Source organism: Neltuma alba, unplaced genomic scaffold (assembly GCF_004799145.2).
Source record: "Neltuma alba isolate B1F8T4 unplaced genomic scaffold, ASM479914v2 tig00011933_pilon, whole genome shotgun sequence".
Classification (NCBI taxonomy): Eukaryota; Viridiplantae; Streptophyta; class Magnoliopsida; order Fabales; family Fabaceae; genus Neltuma; species Neltuma alba.
In genome coordinates this window covers 8526-19918 of record NW_021636521.1, presented here as the reverse complement: position 1 = coordinate 19918, position 11393 = coordinate 8526, and the positions used below count along the sequence as shown (strand labels likewise).

The 11393-nt window shown below is 38.1% G+C and overlaps 2 protein-coding genes and 1 pseudogene across 2 annotated transcripts; 1 reads left to right on the top strand and 2 right to left on the bottom strand.

The window, feature by feature from the left end:
* Positions 1-1505, top strand: LOC114719666 (UDP-glycosyltransferase 73B4-like; annotated as a pseudogene).
* Positions 1506-3078: 1573 nt separating this feature from the next.
* Positions 3079-4587, bottom strand: LOC114719665 (UDP-glucosyl transferase 73B2-like). Its single transcript, XM_028905178.1, has 2 exons — positions 4134-4587; positions 3079-4013 (listed from the first exon to the last, which is right to left on the bottom strand). The coding sequence occupies exons 1-2, from the start codon at positions 4585-4587 to the stop codon at positions 3079-3081; spliced, it is 1389 nt and encodes a 462-aa protein (XP_028761011.1).
* Positions 4588-10287: 5700 nt separating this feature from the next.
* Positions 10288-11022, bottom strand: LOC114719668 (UDP-glucose flavonoid 3-O-glucosyltransferase 7-like; the record flags this gene model as incomplete). Its single annotated transcript, XM_028905179.1, has 1 exon — positions 10288-11022. A coding segment is annotated over one exon (735 nt), but the record flags the coding sequence as incomplete, so codon positions are not given.
* Positions 11023-11393: the final 371 nt, after the last annotated feature.

Below are 11393 nucleotides of genomic sequence, written 5' to 3'. Positions count from 1 at the left end.
ATGGACCTTTGCTCCGCTCGTCCTCTCAAAGTCTACGTCGTGCCATATCCAGGACCAGGCCACATGGTTCCTCTCTGCGAGTTGGGTCGTTTCTTCGCTAACAGAGGCCAACTCGTCACAATCATCACCACCCCTTCCAACGTCGGAAAATCCTTCCACAGTACTCCTCATAGCCATTTGCGATTTCAGACCTTCGATTTTCCTTCCCAAGAGGTGGGCTTGCCCCAAGGTGTTGAGAATTTCGTCGCCGTATCAGACGGCGCCGGAGCTGCCAAAATCCACATGGCCCTTCGTCTTCTCCGGCAACCCATTGAGGAATTCATAGAGAAAAACCCGCCCGACTGCATCGTCGCCGACTTCTTCTTCCCTTGGACCACGGATTTGGCTCAAAAGCTTGGCATTCCCAGGCTTGTTTTCTTCCCCTACTGTGCTTTCGCCGCTTGCATGATAAAATCCACCGGGGAACTCCTCCAAGATGATGACTTCAAGAAGACACTAAAATCCGACTCCGACCCGTTCATTGTGCCGGGGCTTCCCCACCCGATTACCATGACAATGTCTCAGCTTCCAAATCCTGCGAAACTACCCAAGGGTGTTGATGAGTTTGGGAAAGTTATGAAAGAAGCAGAGTTGAAAAGCCATGGCATCGTTGTCAATAGTTTCGCCGAGATCGACGTGGAGTACACGCAGCTGTACGAGAAATTCACAGGGAAGAAGCTCTGGCCGATCGGACCACCGTCGCTTATTCACAGGTCCACCGAAGAGAAAACTCAAAGGAGCCATAAGAGCGTGGTGGGAGAGCAAGAGTGTCTGAGTTTCTTGAACTCGAAGAAACCCAACTCGGTGGTGTACATCGCGTTCGGAAGCGCGTGGAGCTTCCCGGACAACCAACTCTACGAGATAGCGCGCGGAATAGAATCCTCCGGCCACAACTTCATCTTGGTGGTGTTCGGAAAGAGAGAGGACGAAACAGAAGAAGAGAGGGAGAAATGGATGCCGAGAGGGTTCGAAGAGAAGATGAAGAGCGAGAACAAGGGTATGATCATAAGAGGGTGGGCCCCACAGCTGTTGATTCTGGGCCATCCGGCGGTCGGAGGGTTCATGACCCATTGTGGATGGAACTCCGTTCTAGAGAGCGTGAGCGCCGGCGTTCCATGATAACATGGCCGTTGTACTTCGACCATTTCTACAACGAGAAGCTCGTGACTCAGGTCCACGGCTGCGGTGCGGTAGTGGGGTGCGAGGAGTACGGGCTGACGGCGTACGAGCCGAAGGAGAAGTTGGTGACGCAGGACATGATTGAGAAAGCCGTGAGGAAGGTGATGGACGGCGGAGAAGAGGCGGCGAAGATGAGAAGCCGAATAAAGGAGCTGTCGGAGAAGGCGAAGAAGGCGGTGGAAGAAGGTGGATCTTCTCACAACAATCTCACGGTTTTGATTGAAGAACTCCAACGCTTCCGGCAATCTGAAGCTACCAAAGATACCGGCGGAGTACTCCAGAATTAGAAATCGAATCATGGATTTGTTTTTTTTTTTCCCCGGTTATGTGTGCTGGCTGCTTGGAGGGGTCAGGTCACTAATGCATTGTGTGTGTGTGTGTTTAAACCAAATAATACATTCCGTGTTCGCTAATGCTTCCTCTTATTTAATAAAATTGGTAAAACGTTTTAGGAATTTTTTTGTCATGAAATTTAATCTTTCACCTGAAATAACTTGCCAAAACCTATATAAGCAAACAAACTACAGAAGATGTGCAATGACAAAATAATAATTCAAGTTTTTCCCCGGAAATTATATTGTTTTTTAATGTTTGAATATATGGGAAATTAAAATATTTAAAAAATAAAATAATTAGATTAAACTCAAAGAAATATGTACATAAACTTAAAAAATATTGGACAATAATGGGCAGAAGAATTGTGTGATTGATTTAATTCATTGAACATTCTTGTATTTTAAGATGTAATCTTAATATAGTAATTATATTGTTGGGCCGGGATATTAAACTGATATTAGTTTTTGTTAAGATTTGAAGTTAGTTGGTCAAGACCATGCATGAATTAATTAGTGAACCTAAGCTATATAAAAAGTCTATTGTGAATCATGTGTTATATATGAAGGATGTTTAATTGTATTCTCATGGCGTAAAAATTAAAGGGAGTTACTCGGCCTTCACCTCACGTGTTATCCTCAATAATTTAGGGCAAATCACGAACAGTTTATTGTATTTATATTATCATATGTTGGGTTGATTAATGCAGGATGTTCATCATATTATTACCTTTCTATAATGTTAGTGTGCGTTGTTTAATTATTAAAACAATAATATTGTTTCAAAAAGGGAGCAAGGCTATTTTTGCCTCCTAAGTTTCCACAAAAGGGCACTAACTGCGAACAAGTTTTTTTTGGAGCAATGTCATCCAGGAAGTTGTAAAATCAGAGCAATCTTAACCTGCTCTAATAAAAAGTTTTGGTTAGGTCAGTTAGATCCCGGGAGCTCACCTGGACAAGGACATGCCTCCAGGCTCAGAAGCGCTTACAGAGGTACTTACAGATCATCCACCAACAAAGTCATCATATCAGCAATGGGATTCATCTTATGACCTTGTGAATTATGAGCTGACTCCTTACCAATTGGACCAACTCTTGTTGGTTTAAAAAACAAAAGGGACTTGAAAACGAAGGTTTTTGCTGCTTTGATTTACGTGCCTGATAAAACGAATGAATAATGTTCAAGAATTGCAAATGATATTCCCTAAGCAAATAAATAAAAATTCACAAAAAAAAAGGTAAAAGCTTTCATGCATGGAAAAGCTGCGATTAATATATAAAATTGATCTCTTTAATATTTTTTCCCCCGCTTCATGAGTTGATTGATTTCAACCTTTCCTTATTATCTTATTTTGCCTTATTCCACTCAAATTTTTTTTAATTAAAATCGAAATTAAACACGCCCACACAGATCCATCTGTTAACCTAGAAAAAAAAAGGCACACATAAAATCCAAGGCGATTACAAAATGATAATCCAAGGAGTTCCTAGATAGCCTTATTCATCCCTCTTTTAAATTCATTGCCTTCTATTCATGATCAATCCGAGCCTTTGTTCTCATAGACTTCAGCCTTTGAAGATCTTCAATCAGAGCCGTCAGATTCATTTGTGAGGACCCACCATCTTCTTCTATTGCTGCCTTTGCCTTCTCTGCCAGCTCCCTAACGCGCCTCCTCATTTTCACCGTTTCATCCCCATCGTCCATTAACTTCCTTACAGCGCTCTCTATGCTGTGCCGTTTCACTAGATTCTTCGTGGCATGCTCCATGATCATGACGCAATTATCTGCCCCCACCTCCACCCCAATCCTATGCACCTGCGTTATAAGCTTCTCATTGAAAAACTGCTCGCTGTGCAACGGCCACGTAATCATCGGAACTCCGGCACAGATCCCCTCCATCAGCGAGTTCCACCCGCAGTGTGTCATGAACCCTCCGATGGCGGCGTGGTCCAGTATCAGTGTTTGTGGGGCCCATCCACGTATGACCATTCCCCTGTCTTCCCGCCTCATTCTTTCTTCGAACTCCCTCGGCATCCATTTCTGCCTGTCTTCCTCAGTTTCGCTCTCCGTTCGGTCTTTCCTGTGAACCACCCAGATGAACTTGTGGCCGGAGGATTCCATCGCACTCGCTATTTCGAGCAACTGTTCGTCGGTGAAGTAGGCTGCGCTTCCGAAGCAGACGTAAAGCACCGAGTTTGGTGGCTTCGAGTTGAGCCAACTCAGGATCTCGTCCTCGCTCACCACCGCCTCCAAGTTCCTCTCCGCCTTGTCCTCCGATGACCTGTTTAGGAGGGTAGTGGGGCCCACGTGCCAGACTGCTTTCCCCATGGTTTTCCGGTAGTGCTCAATGTATTCCTCTTCGAGCTCTGCAAAGCTGTTGACGATACGGCCATAGCACTTCAGTTCCGAGTCTCTGAACGATTCCATCATGGTGGTTACTCCGTTCGTAGTTTGGATGTAGTCTGGAAGCCGAGAAAAAGTCATGGTGATCGGATGGGGAAGACCCAGAAGGGGCAAACGGGTCGGATTTGGAGCTTACAAAGCGGTGCGGGAGTCAGGCCGCCAGACTGACTCCGACAAACAGGCGGCAAACAAGCCGGATCCATCGAACAACAACCGTGGGACTCCCAATCGGTTCGCGAAGTCAGAGGTCCAAGGGTGAAAAATGTCGCCGACGATGCAGTCGGGCGGGTTTGGCTCCATGAACTGCTCCATTTGATGGCGGAGGAGGCGCATTCCCTGGTACACTTTGGCGGCAACGTCGAAGTCCTCGACGCCGATGAGATTCTCGACGCCGTCAGGGAGACCAACCTCCTGGGAAGGGAACTTGAGGTTGTGGACATGTATTCGAAGGCCAGCAGCGTGAGCCTTGAGCAAGGAATTGTGAAGGAAGCGGGTGGTGGAAGGAGTGGTGAGGATGGCCACGTGCAGGCCACGTGAGGCGAATAGACGACAGAGTTCGAAGAGTGAAACAATGTGACTGGCAGCCACGAAGGGTACGAAGTAAATTTTCAAAGGAGGGGAATGAGCTTCCATTGTGAAAGAGAATGAGCTGGATAAGGATGGTGGTTGTGAAAATGTAATTTATAGACGATCAAAAATAGTTTGATCAGTACCGAACGCTTAGATCAACTGACTGGCTGTGGCGTCGTTTGAACTTAACCAAAATCAGGAGTTCGATCCTGTTTGAAAACGCAACAGCATAGAGTGGTAGGCAAGCCATTCGTTAGGAGATCCTTCACAGGTACTGCTCCCGATTAATCTAGGCCCGTTGAAAAGCAAATTTTTAAAAAATTTTCTTGTAAGTTAAGAGTAGCATAATTCATTTTTGACTGACATCTTCTCTTCTATTAATTCATTTACATCATTATAAGAATGTTCTTAGAATAAGTAACACCTTTTAAAGCAGTATGAACGAAATATGAAAAGGACTATTTATTGAAGTAAAAGAAGTCTAAAGATCCAATAATAAAAAAATATTATAAGTATCTAATTCAAAATTAGGTAAAATTATAGGAATTTGCAGACTTATTAATTGAAAGAGAACCTTTATATGTGGTTTTTTTTGTATCTTTATGATCCAACTTATAAGTCAAAACATCGTAAATGTATATTTTTAACAATAATATTACGTGCATCATTTTATTTATGAATAAATTTTAGGGAGAATCTCCCAGGAAAAAGTTTGGAATTAATGAATCTCAAGTTAAGTTTGATAACAATATTTTTAATAGGCTTTAACAACATCAGACTTGAAAATATTAACACATTTTTATTAGTGACTTAGAAATTCGAAGCTAGTTTTTGTGAGATTTTTCTTAAATTTTCGCTAAATTATTTTTTTGGACTGAATTTTAATTAAATTATATAGGCATCATCATTTAATTCAAAAATCATATAATTTTTACTCCCATGAAGCATGTGATGACAAAAAGTACGAGAAATTATGCCTGTGGAAAGGTGTTGGATGATGACCCATCACAGCAAAAAAGGGCACCAATGTGCCCTTTTTGAGCGGACCAATGAGTTTTACCGTTTTAAAAATTGTTCCTCGCATCTCTCGTGTCCCGGAATTTTTTGATTCTGAGGGTAAATTTGGTATCACATTTAATAAATAATTTTTAAATTTAATTCTTTGATGTAATTCCCCCGGTTATAACTTCACTTTTCAATCTATAAAGCAGTGCTGGGTGTTATATTAAGTGCCATGAATATTTAGTTTATAAAATTTATTTAAATTGCATACCATCATACCATGTATGTGTGTGTGTGTGTATATATATATATATATATATTTTATCTCTATCTTGCGTGTGATTAAATCCTAACTCGACATATATATATATTACTTAATTTTATTTTCATAATGAAGTTCCATTTTAACTATGATTAGGTCTCAGTATACGTTACTAGTGAAAGTTCATTATCTAGCTACATGCCAAATATTACTACTACCACCCGTCCGAAATATAAAATTAAATTTATAATGCAAATTACACTATAAATTATATCTACAAATAAACGAGGTAACACTGATAGGTAATACTACCTCCAGTTCTAAATAAAATATCTTGTTTGTAACATAATTTGTAACATAAACCAGATTTTATATTTCGGGCTTGAGATAAAAATTTTTTTGGAGGGACACATATACATAACTCCTACTCTCTTTTTTTTTTGGAATAATGCTGAAAATCTTGCTAAACAAGGCACAAGGCCAGACAAAGATCAGCGTCCTTCATTTAATTTGTTTTTATTAAGAAATGTTCTTAAAAAAGGTCAACACGAATTGCTCGTGGGTTATTTTTAATAATAAACAAAATGATATAGTATTAGCTAGGGGTTACCTTTGAGATGTTATACTAGGATGCATTCGAAAGTGTATTGGAAGTTTTATTTCCTATAATGATAACAATAAAACAAATGATTATGATTTTTTTTTCCTTCTTTCAGATCAGATGGTGATTATGATTATTTATGCATTTGTGTCTTTTCTTTGGTTCAATCCTGTTAAAAAAAAAGTTACGAAATACATTAGTGGTAATCACTCCTTAGGAAGTATAGAAACTTAGCTTCCTCTACCTTATTCTATTGAAACATATCAAGAAATATGGAAAGATAAAAATAAGATTGTATAAAATGTACGTGTAGAAGAAAACTGAAGGAATAAAAGAAAATTGTACAGGACTTGAATACACACACATGAGAGTTATATATTTTTACGGAAAAAATTAGATATACACAATAATAATTTCAACCAAATTCAAAGAAAATTTGTTTGCCTGGCAATAGGTTTTTGTGTTTATGCATGTGGCCTGGATCAGCTAGATTAAGATCAAATGATTCAGGTTTAATATTATTTTGCTTTTATAATTGTTAAAGGATTAATATAATATTTGGTCCCTATAGTTTTATCTCATTTTAGTTTTGGTCCTTATAGTTTGAAACCACAAGTTTTGGTCCTTGTAATTTTCTCCCATTTCAAATGTTAGTCCCTATAGTTTAAGAAGGACCTGAACCCCAAAATAACAGTGTTAAAAATGCTGAGCTGTCACTAACAGTGTTTATTTTCCTTATATGGCTTGATGACTGGACAAGGTGATGTGGAAAAAATGTTGGTTGTGCTTTGACGTGTAAATATTTAAAAAAAAAGAGAGAAATAAAGGTCAAACATAAAACGCATAGCAGGGAGCACCAGAAAGGATTTGAAAACAAAAGGGATTGGAGGGTTTGGTCAAGGCGGACCCACCTTTGTTATGCCGGAATTCTGAGCGGTCATCGGGGGAGACCAAGTTCCCGATGAGTTTCCAGCGACGCCTCTGATAGTTGATTGTGGTGGTATTGTGGTTGTCTTTTTAGCTGTGTTGAAGGGTGAGAAAAAATTTGTTATCTTTGATTATTAAAACCCTTTGCTCTGATTTGGAGTAGCAAAGTAAAGTAAAACAGAGGCTCTTCTTCATCTTTTTTATTACTATCAATTACTTTGATTCCATCCCATTGTGGTCTTTTTTTGTTAAACTTTGTGGCCGTAGAACTAGTCGTTCTTCTTCGTGAAGTTTTGGCCTCTTCGAAGTGTGGTCTGTATTTGGTTGGTTATTATTGCTCTGTTCTTTGTATTATTTCTTCACACTATGAGATTTTGTTCCATTATTGCTTTGTTTTTTGTTTGGTTTTTGTGAAATAATTTCAGCCACCCGTTGAAGTGAAAAATGCTAATTCTCTAATCTTCATTACGCCTGTTACAGCCTTTTTCCTTGTTTTATTTTATTTTCATATTGATATGACGTAAACTATTGTTAATATAAAACGGTACTGAGCTTTAGCATACCATTGTTAATTTATCAATTCAATTAGTGATTCTTCCAAGGGTTTAGTTACAGTTACGATTTGACTATAATTCTTGGATTTGTTGTATTATATTAGTTAAATTTAGTTAACAAATGTTTATGGATTCCGGGTGTTAGACTTAGATGGAAAATATTTTGTCATTTACCATAGACATTGTAATCCCATGGATAGCATAATCATAATTATATGGATCAAATAACAATAAGCACTAATCAATAATTCAATTTTGTTTTTTTAGATGTAATAATAATTTGAATATGTTGTTGGTACCATGTAAATAATATTTACTTTCTATGACTCTCATACTACATCTATATGCACAATTGGCAATTTTCTTTTGTAACATGCTCACAGGTGAAATATGGATTGGGAGGAAGAGAACTGTGCTAGAGGTGATGGTATAGGAATGGAGGAGAGTGATAATGATAATGATTCAAATATAAAGTATACCTTATTAAAAGAGGAAGCATTGATCTTTGTGGAGGGTCAAGTGCATCTAGCACATTTGAGTATATTTTTTTGATGTGTCTAGTGTTTTAAAGTATTTTGTGGTTTATTCTATATTTTGAAATATTTTTTTATATATATCTAATATCCTAGAGTATTTTATGATACAATTTTGCAGTTCCATTATTTTTCTAAGTTAATTTTTTATCCCTCTTTTTTCATATTTTTGGTACCTATCTTTAATAATTTTAATAATTAGTTTTTCATTTTTTTTCCTGATCATCTGATCCTAAATATTTTCTATCTTCCATCTTTTGAACCCTAATCCTCAATCATTTTCAGCACTGAAAACATGGAAGAGAACAAATACATTTACTTAAATGAATTTTTTTCAATAGGTTAACAGTAAGGTGATGAAATTTGCTCCTGAAAAATACTTCAAAAAAAAACTAGAGTACCTTCACTTAACCCTAACCTTCAAATTTAAGTTGCTAGATGTGCCTAGAAAAATATTTTCAGATATTGAATTAACTTCAAAATACTATAGAACATTGAATATATTTAAAAAAATATTTTAGAGTGTTGAATGCATCTTAATTTTTTGTTTATATTCATGAGCTGGTACAAAGCACAACCTGACCAATGATGATGATTATATCCCATCTACTCCTCAAAAGTTTTCTTAGCTAATGAGTTTTCCCGTAGCACCTTGACCGACCATCTTAACAACACCCCTTACTTCCTCGTACTAATGATCAATACTTCTAACAATCACTGGTTTGCGGGAAAGAACCATGTAAGCAGCATCCTATATATTGACGAAAATATCATCCATCGCATTTTTTACATTGTCCCCACAACAAACAGTACAATGAATGAGTAAAAGCTGTAATTTCATTGATGGAAAAAACAGTGAATAAAAAACTACTCTTTTGATCATTTTTTTCCCACTTAATGAACTTTAATATGATTGTTTGACTTTTATTTTGGTTCTAAATATAAGACCCCAATCTACTTTGTCTCTCATATTTATGTATTTATTCCCAAAGTAATCCTTCTAGCAATAGTAATTATAACCAATACACTTTATTAGCAAGGATATTTTAGGAAAAATAACACCTATTTATTACAAATAACTAACTTAACTTCTTTTCTTAATCTCCTCAAATTAGTCAACTAATTCTTATAATTAGGACCAAAGGTAGTAATGCATATGACATAGTTAAACAGTTGAACAACCAAATATTTGAAATAATGCTATCTCTGTAATTCAAATTGAACTACAGACTAAATTTTATGATACTTCTGGTCTTTAATATAAGAGCTAATTAACTAATTTGACTACATTAAAAAAGTTCGTTGATTGGTTGTTAGTAATAAATATGTGTTGTCTTTTCTAGAATACCCTTATTAATAATGTGTATTAGATAAAATTATCATTTGATATAATCTTTAACATATGTAACTACTATAAGAACTATTTAAAAAAATAGATAAACATGAGAAATAAAATGAATTGGATTTTTATATTTAGAATCAAATTAAATATAAAACTAGCTCTTAATTAAGGACCGGAAGTAGTATTAAGGATAGAGATGTAGTTTAGTTGACGCGTTTATTTGGTCAAACGGCCATTAAAAATAATATCAATGTAGTAACCTAGACCAATTGTATCATTTGGTTTTTCTTATGACTTACCGTTAAATATTGTCTATCAAATTTCCTTGCCACACGCACACAGAACGCAGAAATCTTTTTTTTTTTTTTTTCTCAGATGAAGGGCAAGCGAAAGCTTGATAGAAGATGAGTAGATGACATACAGAAATCAAGTTCCAGATGTCATCTTAAGAACTGCCGAAACAAAAAAGCACGCGCACAATGAAATGCAAGATGATTTAGGCAAAGAGGAGCTGAAGAATTCCCAGTCGGACTCATTCATCACTACTTCTCTCTTCTAAATTCTCCCTCTTTTGTGTCATCGATCCCACCCTTTGTTCTCATAGATTTCAGCTTTTGAAGATCTTCAATCAGAGCCGTCAGTTTCCTTTGTGAGGACCCACCTTCTCCGATTGCTGCCTTAGCCTTCTCTGTGAGCTCTCCAACGCGCCTCCTTATATCCATCGCTTCATCTCCACCGTCCATTAACTTCCTTACAGCGCTCTCTATGCGGTCCCGTTTTACCAGATTCTTGGTGGCATACTCCACGTATATATTTAGGACCCAATCATCTGCTCCCACCTCCACCCCGATCCCATGCACCTGCGTTATCAGCTTCTCGTTGAAAAACTGCTCGCTGTGCAACGGCCACGTAATCATCGGAACTCCGGCACAGATCCCTTCCATCAGCGAGTTCCACCCGCAGTGCGTCATGAACGCTCCGATGGCGGCGTGGTCCAGTATCAGTGTTTGTGGGGCCCATCCACGTCTGATCATTTCCCTGTCTTCCCGCCTCATCCTTTCTTCGAACTCTCTCGGCATCCATTTCTGCCTGTCTTCCTCAGTTTCGTTCTCCGTTCGGCCTTTATTGTGAACCACCCAGATGAACTTGTGGCCGGAGGATTCCATCGCACTTGCTATTTCGAGCAGCTGTTCGTCGGTGAAGTAGGCGCCGCTTCCAAAGCAGACGTAAAGCACCGAGTTCGGTTGCTTCGAGTTGAGCCAACTCAGGATCTCGCACTACAAAAAAATATGTTAATTCTAGCGGTTATGGTGTTACATTTCTAGCGGTTTTAACCGTAACAAATAACATTTGTAGCGGTTAAGGAAACCGCTAGAAAAACAGGTGTTAGAAAAAATTTCTAGCGGTTATCGCAACCGCTACACATCATGGTCAAAACGATAGAAAATTTCTAGCGGTTTCGAACCGCTAGAAAATATCTGAAGGAGACACATTCCTAGCGGTTATAAAACCGCTAGAAATTTTTTCCAGGGAAAAGTTTCTAGCGGTTATAAAACCTGCTAGAAATGTTTGGGAAATTAAATTTTCACACCAATTGAATTTTTAGAATGGCGGGAAACTTTTCTAGCGGTTTTTAACCGCTAGAAAG